Raw genomic sequence first — 17,353 nt, forward strand, 5'->3', positions numbered from 1 at the left:
ATTATCTATGTAAAGCAAGGCCCCCCTGAGCTGCAATCACAATGAGAAGAACATTAAGAGTATGAACTGCAGGCAAACGAAGCCATCACAAGTAACTGAGATGCAGACCTTGAAGAGACTTGTTATACATATCTCAGTGCTTAAGAAATGTTGTGCAGGGACCACCGGGCTGCATTCGAAAGCAGGTAAGTCTTGTGGCGCAGCTTAAAGGTTAGGAAAATAAATCCATCACCCCCACCTATTGCAACTTGTGTTAAGGCTATTCTGGACATATTGTTATAGTCCTATATGTTTTAAATTGGAAAGATTTTGTAAATACATCACCAGGAAAGAATGTATGTGGCACTAGACAAAACAATGTTTGTCTTTTGAAATCCGTTTTGCCCCACAGCAAGATGTTAGGCTTGTCAGTTATCAAGCTGAACTGAAATTTGAGGCTCTATGTCCTCTAAATTTACACAAGCCATCACATCTAGCTATCAAAACATGTACAGATCTGAACTGAAGGAAACGTCCTTGACAGAGCCATTTACTGGAGGGCTTCTTCCACCACCTGACCTACATCATTTTTTAAACACTAAATGAATCCATTTCGGTCAGCCTATGAGAGAGCATCGGGGTATCATCAACATAAAGATGATGCTCTCTATCCTTTGATGACTTTTATAACCACATGCTGATAAAGCTACAGTTTGGCAATCAAATTATGGAGAGCAAGGGAACATGCAACCCCATCTGGTAGCCCTGCTCTAGCTTATATGGGTCAGATCTTGCCCCACTAGCAATGTTCTTAAAAGCTTTATTTAGATGAACACCAGTTATGTCATTGAGAAGTGCCGAGAGTGTCCCACAGGAACATCTTTGCCTTCAGAACAAACAGCAGAATGGCTCACACATGTAAATTCAAGTGTTTGTACTCAAGAGTAGTGGAAAACGTGGAAAAGAGGCTAAATATACAGTTGTCAAAAGTGTTTCAGGAAATCTCCCGGGGTGGGGCTCTGTCCCAGCAAGGAACCCAAAAGGTGACACTAAACACCCTGCCACATAATTTTTTAAGTTCCTGTAGAAAAATAAGCATAGCTCTGTTGCTCTCCAAAAGCACTGAGCCAATCAGAACAGTGAAGACTTGCTGTAAATAATGAAATAACAAACGGACAGAATCAGTTTTCTTTTTTTATATATTCCTTAAAATAAGAATATATCACAATACCCACCCCCCCCATTTGACTATCTAAACTTTGCAGGGAAAATAACAAATTTTTCTGCCTGGAATCCAGCTCTTTCCTCCCACCCTTACAGTTACCAGGTAAGGCTGGCATGGGATTGGATTACAGATGGCAAATCCTGCTCAGGACTTAAGCTATAAGATCTTTAGATTCATCCTACCATAAGAAGTGTTTCCCCTTCTGCAATGTGACTCTCTGGCTTCTAATTTTCAGCTAAGTTTTGCTTTAACTGAAAGCTGCCTTTGGCAACTCCCAAGATAGGATACAAATACAGTTTTGTAAATTAATATGCTTCATGGTCCTAGGACTGCAAAACTACCCACCCTTGGGAAGAGGTAGCAGGAATACTCTTTACCCTGGGAGAGGGAACCTCCAATCCATGGGGGTCCAGTGTAGAAACTCAGATACATAAGCTAATCGCTAAATGGTAATTTAAATCTAGGTTGTGGCTGCCACAATGGACTGTCCAGGTCTCATTTTCTTTCTCAGGGATGATGTTGATGATTAATTTCATTTCTATACCACATTATAAAGGAAAAAAACCCTTAAAGTTTACAACACTTTAAAACTTCAGGGTTCAAATCCCCACTCAAGTCATGAAGCTCACTGGGTGACCTTGGGCCAGTTACGGCCTTTGCACCTACCTCACAGGCTCTATCAAACCTCTGAGTGATTTGCAATCAATCAGCAGGGCTTTTCAACTATCAGTTGTCTAAAGGAAATAACAAAATGACCTTTCCTATCTAAATTTGGCCGCTGAAATGATGAAAGTTACGCAGGAGAAGACTTGGGCAAAAGGACTATGAGCTCCGTTCTAGTACTGAAAACCAATTCCTAGGATTCAAAATGGGCTCAGAGGAACCCCTTCTAAAAAATAATAATCTATATTTTGCCCCTGGTTAGTAGATTTTGGATTCCAGTTAAAGAAACAAAGACAATCAGATAAGCCTGAAGTTTGCCCACCCCTGCATTGAGCAGTTTGATGAGCAGCAGGCACACCACAGAGAAACAGCAACTATTAATCACAGTACAAGACATTTCCCATAATTAATTTTAATTAACCAATCATTTGTGAAGTTTCAGGGAACTCAAAAAATCACAACTTTTAGCTCCTATGCACCCCTTCAGCATGGAACAGATGTGCCTAGGAGGGCACCTCCCATAGCCTGCAGAGCCAAATCTTCAGCCAGTACCACTGGCTGTTCCAGAAAATGTGGACTGTGAGAGGCAGCAGGAGCCGGGGTAGCAGGAGGGGCACAGCAGCACGGGGCGCACAAGGAAGGGAAACTACTTGGGACACGGATGAGTTTATTTCACAGAACATGGCATTGCTGTTGGCAGTGGTTGCCACAAAGAGTGCAAGGGCTGGAAGACTCTAGGCTCCTTCTCCTAGGTCCATCCAGCCCCTTCTTTCAGGGGAAGTGGAGCAGGAAAGGATGGAAGGAAAGGAGGACAGATTCTTTCTCACACACACACCAATTGGTCAGGTTCTTCCACGGCCTTGCAGGGAAAGATCACGGGAATAAATTTATACACCAAGCTCCATCCCAAGCCAACAGAAGACATTAAATAAATATGTACAGAGTCTGCAGCTGGCAGACAGGCTGGTGGCAAAGGGCTTAGTCGCCCATTTTCACTTTAGACACCTGCAAAAGACAAAAAGGAGAAGGTAAGAAAACACAGGCGCCATGAATTAAGCTCCCCTACGTACCCCCACTATTGCCAAGAATAATGCCAGAATTTGTTTTTGGCTTAAGAGTGTTTGGAGTGAAACAAACAGCAACCCCCAGGCCAGGAATGGTGATTTGCTGCTCCTGCTGACTAGAAGGGAGGAGCAAATTGGGAGCCTTCTGTGCCTTCACAGTAAACCATTAACTACCGATTACAGACTGTGAAATGCAAACTGGGCATGCTATCATATTTGTCGCATGTAGCAGCTTTTTAACACTGCAAATGCATCCACCTGTACATGATCATGAGGAAATATGGCTGTTCAGGACAGGTGCACAGAGCAGCAGCCAAAAGTGAGGGGCAATAGTTGTGGAGAGGGAGGCTGAAGAGACAGAGCCGTAGTAGATCTTATGGACGGGGAAGCTTCTTGTCATTGAAGAAGGCTGAAGGTTGAGCCACACACACCCATTAAAGGCCTTGCCTCTTCCTTGCCCTGAAGCAGGGATGGCCTGGGGATTCCTTAAAGCAACACCAGCACCGCGAGATAACTACCTAACCTACCGAACCAGTAAATATTGGGCGCAACTTAAGAGTAGATGAGAGCCCCTTTGAAGGAACAAATTAGTTTTTGAAATTCTTTTTTGTTTCGCTAATCTGCAAAGAGCAGTCTAGGCATGACTACTGGCATTTCCAAACCTTCATCCTCTCTAAATTCTTCCTTCTACCTCTGCTTAGGAGGTGGGAATGGGCAAGACTGTCTGGGGATAGCAAGGTCGGAGAGACTCACCTGCAGGATAGCCACGATGACTCCAAAGAGTCCGATGGCACTGCCAAAGATTTCCACGATGAGGATCTTGACAAAGAGGCTGGCATTCTGGGCATCTGCCAATGCTGCACCACTGCCCACAATGCCCACACATATACCACAGAAGAGATTGGACAGGCCCACAGTCAAGCCTGCCCCAAACATGGAGAAACCTATGGGAGGAAAGAGTATTAGGAATGGGCGGCACCCAGTTATATTTTCAGTTGATGATCATTGCAGGCCTGACAAGACTGGCCTCAGAGACCGTTAGGATGAAGGCCCTTATGTTTTCTTCTAAGCCTGTCCTTGTTATGCATTATCTGCAGATGGAAATAAGGTAACAAGAAACTGTAACAATTTCCCTCCCAAACTCACACACAAACCGATTTTTCCTTAGGAAGAAAAGGTGCATGTTATGTATATTAACCCTTGTTTTCTATATGCAAACCTTTTAATCCACAAATAAAATAAACCAGTTCTTAGGAATTTAGTGCAACTGGTGCAAGGGCTCCTTATTTATTGGAGAAAGCTCTCCCTGTCACCCTCCCTGAACCAGACTACTGGGTTCAGATTTACAAAGTTTAAAGGTGTTCCTGACTCACTCAGGGGAAATGCAGCAAAGCAAAGAGTGGTGACAGTAACACTATCTAAGCTGAACAATGGCTATATACTATTTATTTAGTTATTTCTGGAGCACTAGAAAGCCTCCCAGGCCACAGGGTGGTATTAGATGTCACAATTCTAAAGACTTTGGGACAGGATACAGCCAAAGACAGCATCTTGGCCCAGCTCACACCTCGCTCAGGCTTGCATCTGTGGCATGCCACAAGAATAGCATTGCCACTATAGCCATCCAAGAGGACAGCTGCTGCCAGCAAACATGTCAAGATGTGTCGGTCTCTTCTGTGATGACAAAAGATGATATACCGACCACCCCAGGGTGACAGCACAGATATAGTTGGCACATCAGATACTGCAACATGGCGGTAGGGAGCTTTGCAAAGCCAGAAAATCAACTGGAGATAATACATATACCCCCTGCTTGTCAGACAATGTTCGGTGGCCTATTGGAAAAAAGCTGTCCTACTGCAAGTGAACTTGTGCCAAGACACAATTCAACTAGGGAAGGGCTGCAGCTCAGAGGTAGAGCAGGTTCCAGGTTCAATCTTTGGTGCATCTAAGTAGGGCTGACAGCCCCTGAGAAACTGCTGCCAGTCAGTGTCGAGAACACTGGCCTTGATGGACCAATGGGCTAACTTGCTATAAGGCAGCCTCCTAGTTTTCCTACGTAACAAGGGGCGCCTGATGATATTGCAAGGGCAAGAACCATTATGCCTGCCTATCCCCAGTCCCCACAAACCCAGCCTACCTGCATGGTAGTTCTGGGCGCCAATCGCCTTAGGGGTTCTGCCCGTAAATTGCTGTAAGGAAAGGAAGGATTTTAGTAAGCAACTCTCTGACAAAGACATTAGATGTGGCATTAAGGCACATCACTGTAGATAGGAACTATCCAGACTTGAGTTGAAATAAACTCGTACCCTTTTCAGAATTACAGCAGGGGGAAAGGGAGCTGAGAGGACTGCAGCCCACCAAGGTGCCTCATTCCTCATAAGCTCATAACTCTAAACATCTGCCAGAGGCAGGTTAACCTTGCTCCAAGGTCTTGGGCAATCTATGGCTCAGTAGTGGGATTTATCCCAGGTGAAAATAACTCCTCTTTCTCTCTATGTCAATACTATGTCCCTGTGTCGATACCAGCCCCTGCTTCAAGAGCAATTAGTCAGGGCTTGTTCTCCCCTACAAGGATAGAAAACTTTTGCTCAGAGGCATGAGCCAGGATTGCCTCCTGCAACTGGGCTTCTACCCAGCATAGCACTTGGCTCCACAGTTGCCTGGACTCCATCAATACCTCTCTGATTACCTTCTTTGCCCTCCTCCGTTTGGCAACAGCTCAGCTCCCTTCAAATCAGACACCGTGGAGCATGGCCAAGAGCAAGACTTGGCACACAACCGTGTCTTTCCCATACAAGCCAGCCCCTGCCCCCCCCCCATTACCTCAGCCATGTTGGTGATGACGATGGCCATGATGATTCCATAGATGGCCACAGCTTCACAAAAGATGATGCTGCCAGGAGAAAACACAGATTAGCAGCTGCAACATCTCAAGGGTGACAATGTGGGCATGGGACCAGGGAACGAGAGAGGGAGGAATGGGTTGGCCTCCAATGGCACATCTACCACTGGGCACTCTCCTTGGCTTCCCAGCCACCTCCTTCCTTCCCCTGGCTAGCTAGGAATGAGGTGGTAACCTTGCAGATGAGGCAGCAGCCTGAGAAGGACCAGGTAACCAAGGAAGCAGCAAGTTTCAGAGCACACCTTGTTCTCCCAAAAGTAAAGCTGATTCATTTGTTTAAAGTCTTTGCTTGACACTTAAGGCAGAGTGTTTCTGAGCACAGGCAAAGCCTGGCCCAAGGCAGATCCTTCCACAAGGTGTGCACACCCCTATTCTCACACCCCACCCATTAAGCCAGGGGTGAGGAACAGGTAATGTACTGAACTAGAGGGGATTTTATTTATTTGCTTTTTCTTTGTATTTTGCTGTGCCCAGTTCCATCTTTTGCCCTGCAAGCATTGAGGGTCCCCAATTCAGGGATGTACAATTTTTTTTAATCTGTGCAGCAGGAAACAAGGCATATCAAGGATGGGCAAGTGAGCTTTTGGACTTTGCAGTACCTATACCTGTGGAATATATGCTGAACAAGAGGGTCCTCTCACCTGACCAGATTTTTGGTTTTGATCCTAGGTGCTTTGACACCACCGCCAAGGATGCTGGATCCAGTAATGTAAATGCCCCTGAAAAAATAGTTATAGAAGCAGTTAGAGGAGTGGTACTTGATAGGCAGCAAAGGGGAGGGGGGGACGGCTTGCTTAGATTGCACCCTGCCAAAATCATTTTATTATTCATTAATGCCCAGCATTAATTCCCAGGGTTTATTGAATCCCAAAATTCCCAGGGTGATTTACATCCATAGAATACAGTAATGAAAACACATAAGCATATTAAAAATGCAGGCAGAGTAAGGGGAATATCCAATCATTGGTGCTTCCCAAACGCCCAGGGAAACAAAACTGTATCTGTCCGGTACTTGAACTATGACAGAATTGCTGCCACACTGCATAGTTGGGGAGCTGCAGAAAAGGCCTGTTCTCTCATCGCCACTCTCTGAGCCTGCCTTTGATGCATCAGGCAGAAAAGGGTCTCAGATGACAATCCCAGGGTCCAGGCAGAGTTTGGGGATCTCCTTCCAGGCACTGACCAGACACAGACCTTTGGCGAAGTGGCTGCATCATGTGCCCTCAGACTGTGCCTTGGGACTAACCCCCCAAAATGGAAGCCCAAAGTAGGGCTCAGCAGTATTGGTTGAGGAATGATGTCCATTAACAGATCACTAGGGGCTGGGAGAGATGAAGTACTCACCAGGCAGCACCCACCACTGACAATGAGATGGCCAGCCCAATGCCCAGGTTGGACCACAAGTATGGTGAGGTCTCTGTCAGGAACCTGTACATAGGAGGAATTACCTTATGAATACTCTATTCCTTTCTCCATCATAGCATCAAGTCATAGCACCCGCAGGGGAGAAGCAGCCCTAGTCAAACCAATCCATCCCATTTCTGGACAGAACTTGGTCAAGTCAGTCTACCCATCCTGCACAATTGGTAAGTGGTAAAAGAGAACTAACACCTGCTGCCCAGGGTGGCAGCCAGAAGGCCTTGCCTCTTTAGCAGTAACTAGGAGACTTCATAACCCATTAGGAAAGGTGTTATTTGTTATAGCTTGGGCTACAAAACAACACTGTAGAAAAGTTGTGCTGAGCCCAAGCAACCCTAGGCTAGTTTAGCCAACAGGAAAGGAGGTCCATGAAAGTAGGGTGAGCTAGAGACTTGCTTAAGATGCTGTTCAATACAGCACTCTTTGCTTAGCTCTTGAACTAGCAGAAGCAGGACATGGGTCACGGCAAGTCCTCAAGACTACTAATCCTATACCATTAAGACTAGTGGGTTCATGGAGAAGCATCTGTTTTCAGGCTCAAGCAATAGTCCAGAAGCACAGAAAAAGGTGCCCCAAAAATGTTCAAGATGTGTGTGCGGATGTGCCAACAGAATCTGAGCAGCACAGGGCCTGTAACCTAGCTAAGCACAGGGACAAGTGGCTTGCAACAGCAGGGGAAGAGGAGAGGCAGCCAGCTGACCTGCAGGCAAAATGAGGCAATTAGCAGCATCGACTAGTGAAATGGGACACTGCCATCAATACTGTTGTCAACCAATGGGGGAAGGGGGGGGGGAGAGACACGGCCTGCCTGTGGAAGCAACCATGCAAACGTCTGCCTGCCTACCACTCCTCAGAGCAGAGCACTGTTGGGCTTTCAGTAATTCACATGCATGGAAAAGAAAACGCGAAGGCAAATTACTGCTTTTCCTCATGCTCTCTTCCCCGATATATTGCTGAAAACACCAATAAGCCACTGTTCCCCATGCTACTCCAACCCCAGCCTCTAGGAAAAAGTGCCATCTTACCATGCTATATCGAAACGGAAACCAAGGTCAAATATTGTGTAGCAGATTCCTGAAAAACAAGAGAAACACAGAATGATTCCACTTTTTGGCTTGGTCTCCTCAAAGCCCAATCTGTGATGCTCACACCTTGCCACCGGTGCTGAACCCCCCCACAGGGAGAGCAGAAAGGGTTTATATAGTCTTCATACAGCTTACACCACAAATTGCCCCTTTCCAAATCACCTCTTTCATGGGGAAACTATCACTTATTCCTTACTGTTGTGCTCTGTTTAACAAGACCCAAAAGGTCACTACATACTAGAAATAAGAGTCAGAAAAGGAATCCTATCCTACAGGCTTCCTACCAGAACACTTTTTAAAATCCTTTCAGCACTAACAGGAAGTCTTGCCCCTCTCTGTTCCAGGGCAGCCAATGTGAGCATCCTCTAGATGCTGTGCAACTCCAGTTCTCATCATCTCCAGTCAGTAGTGCAAAAATAACATTTGGGGTACCATACTGGCTACCTCACTCTTTATCTTCTGAGTGCTGCAGCACTGACCCACATAGGAATACAACACCTTGGACCTCAAACAATCACTTTCGACTTCTGCCAGGCCCATGCAGAAGCCAGGCTCAGCCAAAGGCAAGATAACAGCCACCAATGTATGGGCAGGATGTTCTGTGTAGCTATGATGGAAGCTTCCTAATGGCACAATTGGCAGTTATAGAAAAACTCAAGAGATGTAACCATTCCACCTATCATTAATATATCTTTGTCTATGTCTATCCTCAAAATCTAAACAACAGCTCCTGATACAACACATTGGCTTGGGTAACAAGTGATTTAGATCTTTATCAATATTTAGAAAGTTTCAGTTTACTGGAAAAATGTAACGAAGATCTCCTATGATCGCCTATAAAGAAGTCACAGGTATCTTGGAGGCAGAGAATATGGCCTTTTATCCCTATATTCATAATTTGACTCTACAAAAAGAAAATGCAATGTTCAGAGAGATAATGGCTATGAACTCCGGTTAAAAAAACACCAACCACCCTTGTTTCATCTTCCATTAGTGCATATGGTCAAATTCTTTTATGACAAACTGAAAAAGAAACTTACAAAAATTCTGTGGAAGTGCAGACATTTTTATTTACGGAAAGGTCAATGTTTTCGTTGTGCTTGAATTTAAGGGGAAACTGCTATAACATGGCAATTCAGTGGCATCTTATGCCACAGAAATGTGTAAACCAGATACTGGGTACCTTTTTAGCATCAGGGGAAAAAACATTTTCTCTGCAGGTAGTGGAATTGTATAAGAACTAGAGAATTTGGGAAATGCTAGTGGGACTGATAAAATGAAATGTAGCTGCCATCTGATCCTCCCTCTTTTGAATTATGTAACAGAAGAATATGCGAAAGATTGCATGAGCTGATTTCAAATTTATTGGTTGCTGCAAAGTTGATTTATGCCAAACAATGGGAAGGACAATCTATATCATCAGGGAAGGATCAGTGACAGTCTGGGAATCATCTTATCTAGCCAAAATGTCGGCTTTCAGGAGAAATGATGTACTGCAATTCCTAAAATAAATATGGAGCAGGGTGATTTAATATAATGCTTAAAGAATCTATGTCTATAGATTTGCTGATTTTACTGTGTGCAGTAATGGAAACGCTTTTCTGCCCCCGCCCCATTTTTTCTGTACGTATAAATGAAAATCTTTCTTAGTTTAATATTCATTGAAATATTATGTTTATGTATAAAAATTAAAATCCCCATGTTCACACAGCTAACTGGAAGGGCACGGCCCCTTTGTGGTAGCCCTAATGGGCATTGCTATGAAAAATGTTATCTAACTGCTGCAGTCTGAAGCACATCCATCTGTGACACTACTCGTGACCAACCCAAATAAGCAAAGTTATTCATGAAGTCTTTTTATAATAAGTCATTCTTTTCTGTGATGTTCCCAACCGCCTCACCTGTGGAATGCTCTTTTTAGGGAGATGCGCCTGTCACCATCTTTGTCAATTTTTAGGTGCAGCAAGCCAAGACCTTTGGTTAATTAATGTTGCCTCCTATGGTGGTGCCCATCTTATAGTGGGGTGGGTAGGACTTGGTCCTTGTTAATTTGTTGATGAATGTGCATTTTATGTACTATATATTCTCGCTGTTTTAAACTTTTCTGGCTTTAAATGGTGTTGTAATTTAATTTGTCAAGTTGCTTTGAGACTTTTTATTGCATAAAGTGACTGATAAATGTTGTTATTATTATTAACAATACCAAAAGGATCCCCAGCAGCTTTCATTCTTAGATAAGCAAGAATGCTGTACCTTCACATCCACAGCAATCTTGGCTCTAGGGGCCTTTTTTCATCCAAAAACCATTTTCTCCTTTTAAAGGGCTGGATGAAGAACATGCATGGGGAAGAAAACCAGCTGTGAAAAAGTTAGCAGTATCACATACTGCAGACAGGAAGGGAAAATTACCCCACAATCTCAGACTGGGAAGCAGAGTGGAAGAAGATGAGTCAATGACATGATGATGGGAACTGTATTTCGGGATATATGAATAGAATATGATGGGACAGTCACAGGATGCAAATGTTCCACTTGCAAGGTCCAGGCAGAACTATCCTCCTGTGAGCCTGACAATGTGAAAAAAGACACAGACAGACACAGAGGTGGGAAGGAGCTGAGAAAGAAAGAGCAAGGCTGCAGAAACAGAGCATCATGGGGCAGGATAGAGAACAAATGAGCCACAGAACTGGGGAAGAAAGGATAGATTGGCTCCCATGGAGAATAACTAAAGAGAGAATGCAAGTAGGGTGACCCTTTCATCTATTTTTAAAAAATAGCGTTGACATTAGGAAGTGTTAGACAACAAGGCAGTTCAACAGAGGGTGTGAAGTCCCTATCAGTAGACATTGTAGATAGAATACACCACACCAAAAACAAGTCTGGTAGAATTAACCATGTATGGGGAAGCAGAAGAAAGTGGGTCAGGAAACTGGAGACTCTATTCAATGGCTCAAAGCTCATCAGGGTCATATTCACATCCCCGTGAGCAGAAGCCTATCTGCTCATAGGTGTGCAGCCTGCTCCAAGCGACAGCTTTAAGCCCTAGGCACTGCCAACTCCAGACCCTTCACTCAGCAGCAGCAGACTCTGATCTCAGAAAAAATTGGCACCAGGGGCCGACAGCCTGCTGCCTTTCCCTGCACACGCAGGCTTTGAAAGCAACACTGGAGAGAGAGAGAGAGAGAGAGAGAGAGAGAGAGAGAGAGAATGGGCATATACACCCAGGGAGAGCTACACTCTTCCTGACATTTAGGTAAGAACTAGGAGCAGAATCTATTCAAATTTGTATGCTGTGCAGGTTAATAGTCTATGCACAAGGGGAGAACGGGGCCCCATGAAGGCAAAGTCTTCTTTTGGAGCAACCCAGGTGAAGGTTGGAGAAGAGGGGAGTGTGGAATAGCATCCTTCCTTGCCAAGCCATGCCACCAACACTGAGAGAGTTAGCATAAGATATAATCTGATGCCATTTTGTATTAACTGCACTTTGCAGTCTTCCTTACAAAAAGTAGTCAAACCCGGCAGTTACAAACCAAGATGTGGAATGGAAAATTTACCAGTGATTTATTTTGCTGTGGAATTCCCCCCCACCCATTTTGTGAGTTGGATGCCAACAGCAAACACAGGCAAACTTGCCAATGCCCAAGTTTTTTTGCTTTGTTTACAAAATATTAGAAAAATGAACATGCTAAATTGGGAGTGTAATAAAAGTTTCCAACACAAACTGAATTATCTACAGTGTAAATTAGCCTAATAGCATAAGAAAGTTTCCCAGAAAGGTATCTAATTCAAAAATTTCTGGAAGATCCATACTACAGTACTGGTTACAAAATATCAAAAAGCATAGCTAGAGCCTTCCTCTCCAGAAAGCTACACAGCTACACAATAGATGTAGTTGATTAAAGGTGCTCCTGGAAACCTCCAAACCTGCCTGTCAAAAAATAAGACAGGGTTTGAGGGTACCGTATTTTTCGCTCTATAACACACACCCGACCATAACACGCACATAGTTTTTAGAGGGGGGAAATCCGTAGGCATGCCACCCGTAGGCATTCCCTCCATAACACGCACAGACATTTCCCCTTACTTTCTAGGAGGAAAAAAGTGAGTGTTATGGTGCAAAAAATATGGTACTTCTAGACACCTAACTAGTTTGATGCAGTGACTGTCACTTCTGTCTAATAGAGGTAGGGCTGCTACCAGTCCAGGACTATCTACCAGAACTATCTTCAACTTGCCTAAATTCAAATCTAGTTTGTTTAACCATCCACTCCACCAAAATGTGTCAATGTTAACTAAAACCAAAATAGTAGTACCCGTTCATTTAGTTAACAACATATACAGCTTGGTGTTATGTCAATAACATCACTGCCCAAAGCTCCAGATTATATTCAATTTAATATTTTTTTTAATAAAATATACCACATCAAATTATATTCAAATATTCACCAAACATGTAACCAAAGACATTAGTGGAATATATTGGAAATGTGGGGAAACAGTTGAGGGTTATATTAATGTCTGATGGACATGAGACAAAATTAGGAATTTGATAGGAAAGACCACTAGATGCATTTATATAATTATAATTGCATATCACATACTTATAAATCTGCTAGTAATTTTTCTGGAATATCCTAATGAAGATGTGAGATCAGAACATGGAAATTTATTTGGGTTTTATTAGCTGCTGCCAAAATATATATTTTGGAAGTGAAATGGTATTTTCCAATCATTTCAACAGAATGAGAATGGTTTGATAGAGTTTGGTATCTTGCTACAGTAACGAAATTAAAGAGAAATAGTACAATTAAGCAAAAGTAGACAAATAAATGGGACAATTTGAGAACTTATGGTCCCCCTTTCTAATGTAGAAAATTAGATCAACTAGCATAAATTAAAGCTTTTTCTCTGGTTATAATAATTTATTGCATAAAATATAGTTATATTTTTATTATATTATACCAAAGCTATATTTTAATGCATAGTGATTTACAAGTAAATTTTAAATCTGGCAAATATTAGCTCAAAATCCTCCTTACCAATGGCTTCATGCTAAGCAGCATTAATTAAAACATCCTAGGGGTGGTGGGCAACCTTGGCATATCCCACTGAATGCAAAAACCCTACTAAAAAAAGAGGGGTTCTTGTAATCCATCCCAAGTCTTTACAACATGGTAGGAAAACATATCAGTAATTCTAGCTACCCTCTCGTACCACAACAGCATCATTCAGAAACAGTAGACAATGTGAACTGTGAAGTCAGCAATCAGGTACTGTATCTGAAGGCATCCCAACAATGGAGGAATACAGGAATGGAAAGGCACAATAAGACAAAGCACAGCTGAATGGTAGTTTACTGACACTGCTTGAAGGATCTTCTTTACATACTGCAGGAGAAGCCAAGGGCCAAAAATGAACCCGAAGGACACCTCTACTTTTCTTCACAAGAAAAGTGTGAAGCAAGCTGGCAAAAGAAGCTTCCTGTCCTTATGTGGATTTGTTCGCTGTTTTCTCAGTGGATACTGGCTAAGACAATCCCTCTCTATATTCCAAATCAATTTGTACTATAAGCAGTAGAGAATACACTCAGTAGACTGGAGGGTCTCTTTCTATACTTTCAGAAGGGGAGAAAATTCCATGGCACCTTGTGAGGCCTAACAGGAAGTGGGCTAAAGATTGCCACCCAGAGGTCTGGTCTCTACTTTTCAGATCCACAATGATGATCTTGATACAGTATGTTACTTCCAATAGGACCAGCTCCAGATTTTTGTCTCTTGCTTGAAGTGTCACAATTAATGTTTTTTACCCTTGCAGTAGTAGTCATTCACTTTTCCCCTCCTTGATTTCTATTACAAGCATATAACACATAGCAAGGATGGAATATGCAATTGCAAAGAAAGGAAGCAAACTACCACTTTCAGGCCCAATCCTATTTTGGAATGCGTTATTTCAGGATACAGGTAGCATTTTTTCAGAGTTCTTTTACCCAATGCAGTGCTGAAGCAATTGATGAAAATACGCTACTTTCTGTAAAACTCCTAGAGGTACAGGAGCCCTCTTAAAATTTGGGCCAGATAGTATAAAAAGCAACACAAACCTATCCTACCTCTAAGTCCAAGACCAAATGGTTCATCATCCTGCCAGAAGACATGAGTGACACCCTTGTATGCAGTGCATTTAAAAAGTTTTAAAGCTACAAGAATTCTTGGGGGAAATTAACTCCCCCACCCAGACAAAGTCCCAAAATTGTTAGTGGACACTATGGAAAACCAAGTTAAGTGTAGTTTATTACACAAAGTAGAGTTGGCACAACAGCAAACTGACCAGTGAAGCCATGATTCTGCTGATGCTTTGAGAATTGGCCTGTACAACTGATCTTATTAATCGTTTAACAATGATGAAAAAATAAAAATGTCACAGTGTTTCGAGCATAAAACCTAGAGAGAATAATTTTTCAGTAAATCCTTCACATTAAAGATTGTGATCCTAAGGGTTAAGATCCAAAACCTTTAAGACTCTTCAAAGTTATTAATCATTCAATCACACCTGAGAAGTTAAGTCACTGTTTTGCAACAACAGTTGCCCAAAGCTACCATAAAAAAGAAGAGACAGCACAGTGAATAAACCTCCATTCATCACACTGCTTCTTCGCTATAGTAGCAAGGTCAAATGACAGGCTACCCCCCCCCCCCCCAGTACGGTTACATACATCATTTATTCACTCAAGTGGTGCTCTACTCTGCTTCCTCTCCAATAAGTTTAGTCATGAGGCAGAACACTGAAGTACTGTTGTAGGAAAGAGATCTTGACTTGGAGCACATTCCTTCCTGCCCACAGTCCCCAGCCACCCGTCTGACAAACCCTAGCTCAGGTGAATGAATGCCCCAAAGTAATAACAGAATCATGCTTGGGCAGGGTCCACAGAAGCCAAGACAGGCCGATACTCAGAGACCCACCATGAGGCATCTATGCTCACATCCTACTGAAAAGAAAGGAAAATGTTAACTTCCTCCCTGGTACAGCTTTAGTAATCATGGCTAGAAAAGGAGAAGTTCTGTTCTTCCCATCCATGCTGATCTGAAAGAGGAACTAAGAGTCACACTTACCACTGGAAAAGTAGCAAAAAGAGGAGGGAGGGGCAGAAGAACCCTAGCTGCAAATAAGATATAAGGAAGGAGAAAAGGAAATGGAGTACTGTTTGAGTAGAGTGGTATACGTGAGCAGACTGCTTAGTCCCAACAGGAACCAGTAAGAAACTCTCTGCTTCTAAGCAAGGTCTGTGTCCAATTGGTAAAATGACCTTAAAGGAACTGGGTTTGAATCAGAAGGTCAGAGCTTAGTTTCCTGTTTGTCATTCCTCAACCCTGACTGGTGAAGTCTTAACCAAATCAGCTGGGCTAATCCAGTTGAAGCCACCAACAGCTCCCAGAGAGCTGGGACAGGACTGTTGTAGGACAACTGCTCCAAAGCTTGTTGACAAAACAAACCCAAGGGGGTGGGGAGAGTCCACTGTGCACCCTTTGCATGGTTCATCACATTTCCCCCAACAGTGTTAACGCTTTTTTGGTTCCCAATAAATTGCAACCACACAACACAAGAACAAATATGTCATTCAACTCATGATGGAGGACTTTCTAAATTGTTCCTTGTTTAGAATAAGGACGCAGCATACCTGCATGGGCTCACCAAGAACAAATTATCACCTGAACAAATGTAGAGACTACCAGAAAATGCAAATATCTCTCCAGCAAGAATGAATCCAGGCTATTGGTGAGCCAAGTCTCCTTCATAGATCTGCACATGCAGAACTTCTTACCAATGCTATGATGATTAACATCGAAACCATGATGAACAATGAAACCAATGTTTGGTGGTGAAGGAAAAGATATATATCAACATTAAGACCCAGTAATCCTGTCAATGTATAAACAGTTACGTAGCTAGTCAGGAGTTCATTAAAGTGCAATTGCTTTGATACCAAAGATAACCAAGGGACAGCAGCTTCAGACTCTGCCACAGGTCCCCTGGTTCCAAGGCTACACACTCTAGCCCTTGCTCAAATTTCACCACACAAGAAAAGGAAACGACACTGCACTTTTAGAAAGTTCCTCCAAATGCACTTCTTTTGATCTACTTTCAGACATCAAAATGCCATTGGTGTGCACAGCATCAAAATTCACAACTAGCATTGAGCAGCTATTAAGAAAGCCTTTCCCCACCCCTCGCCTTTTCGCTGCTTTCACAGATGAGGAATCAAACTGAGCACCACAGAGCCCAATATGGTGGAAATCTGGAGTCCTCTCTTAAACTATTTTTATTTTTGAGACCAAGGCTGTGGAGAACGACAAGAGGTGGGCCTGCCGTGGGAAACCCACATGCGAGGGCCCCTCCGGAAACCTTCCCAATGAGAAGGTCATGGACAAGGAGAACCAAGTACAGTATCTTCCAGACCACCCCCCTGAAGACAAAACGGCTCTCCCCGCGCAAGCAGGAGGATGCGAGTCTCCCCTCTGCAGGGATGTCGCCTCGCCCCCAGCCCCGAGAACAGCCTGACGGGCCAACTAGGGTAGGGCAAGGCAGCACCGCGGATCAAGAAGCACCCAAAAACATTCGCTAAGCCTGGAGGGCGGCATCCCACCCCAGCGCCCCAGGTGGGCTCCCTCGCGCCCTGCGCCCCCCGCCCGCCCACGACAAGCCATTTCCTTTGCGTATAACCGCACACAGCCCCGGCGAAGGGAGGGGAGAGGAGGACTTCGGCAAAGCTGCGTCGGCCCTCGCAGCGGCGCTCCCAGCTCCCCGTTCAAAGCACTAACCGATGCCGGTGATGGTGGCGGCCGCGGTCAGCCCCAGCCCCGAATACAGCAGCGCGAGCCCGGACATGGCGGCGGCGGCGGCGAGTCCTCAGAACGGACTGAACGCGACCGGGAATCACCTGACCCACAGAATGACGGGAACCACGCTCCACGTGACCAGACCAAGTTTATCTGACGCCTCTGGCCGGCTGGGATGATTG

The 17,353-nt window shown here is 43.9% G+C and overlaps 1 protein-coding gene across 1 annotated transcript; it reads right to left on the bottom strand.

The window, feature by feature from the left end:
- Positions 1 to 2,263: 2,263 nt before the first annotated feature.
- Positions 2,264 to 17,308, bottom strand: ATP6V0B (ATPase H+ transporting V0 subunit b). Its single transcript, XM_028733746.2, has 8 exons — positions 17,154 to 17,308; positions 8,281 to 8,329; positions 7,181 to 7,264; positions 6,478 to 6,555; positions 5,758 to 5,827; positions 5,072 to 5,123; positions 3,685 to 3,875; positions 2,264 to 2,872 (listed from the first exon to the last, which is right to left on the bottom strand). The coding sequence occupies exons 1-8, from the start codon at positions 17,218 to 17,220 to the stop codon at positions 2,846 to 2,848; spliced, it is 618 nt and encodes a 205-aa protein (XP_028589579.1). The 5' UTR covers positions 17,221 to 17,308; the 3' UTR covers positions 2,264 to 2,845.
- Positions 17,309 to 17,353: the final 45 nt, after the last annotated feature.

Source organism: Podarcis muralis, chromosome 5 (genome assembly GCF_964188315.1).
Source record: "Podarcis muralis chromosome 5, rPodMur119.hap1.1, whole genome shotgun sequence".
NCBI lineage: Eukaryota > Metazoa > Chordata > Lepidosauria > Squamata > Lacertidae > Podarcis > Podarcis muralis.

Bases quoted from the DNA above. Each gene is read 5' to 3' on its own strand.
- ATP6V0B (XM_028733746.2), bottom strand. From the start codon at position 17,220: ATGTCCGGGCTCGCGCTGCTGTATTCGGGGCTGGGGCTGACCGCGGCC. The intron at 7,265-8,280 runs GTAAGATGGCAC...TCCTATGTACAG, and splicing joins TTCCGTTTCGATATAGCATG to GTTCCTGACAGAGACCTCAC. The intron at 2,873-3,684 runs GTGAGTCTCTCC...TGTCTTTTGCAG, and splicing joins TCATCGTGGCTATCCTGCAG to GTGTCTAAAGTGAAAATGGG.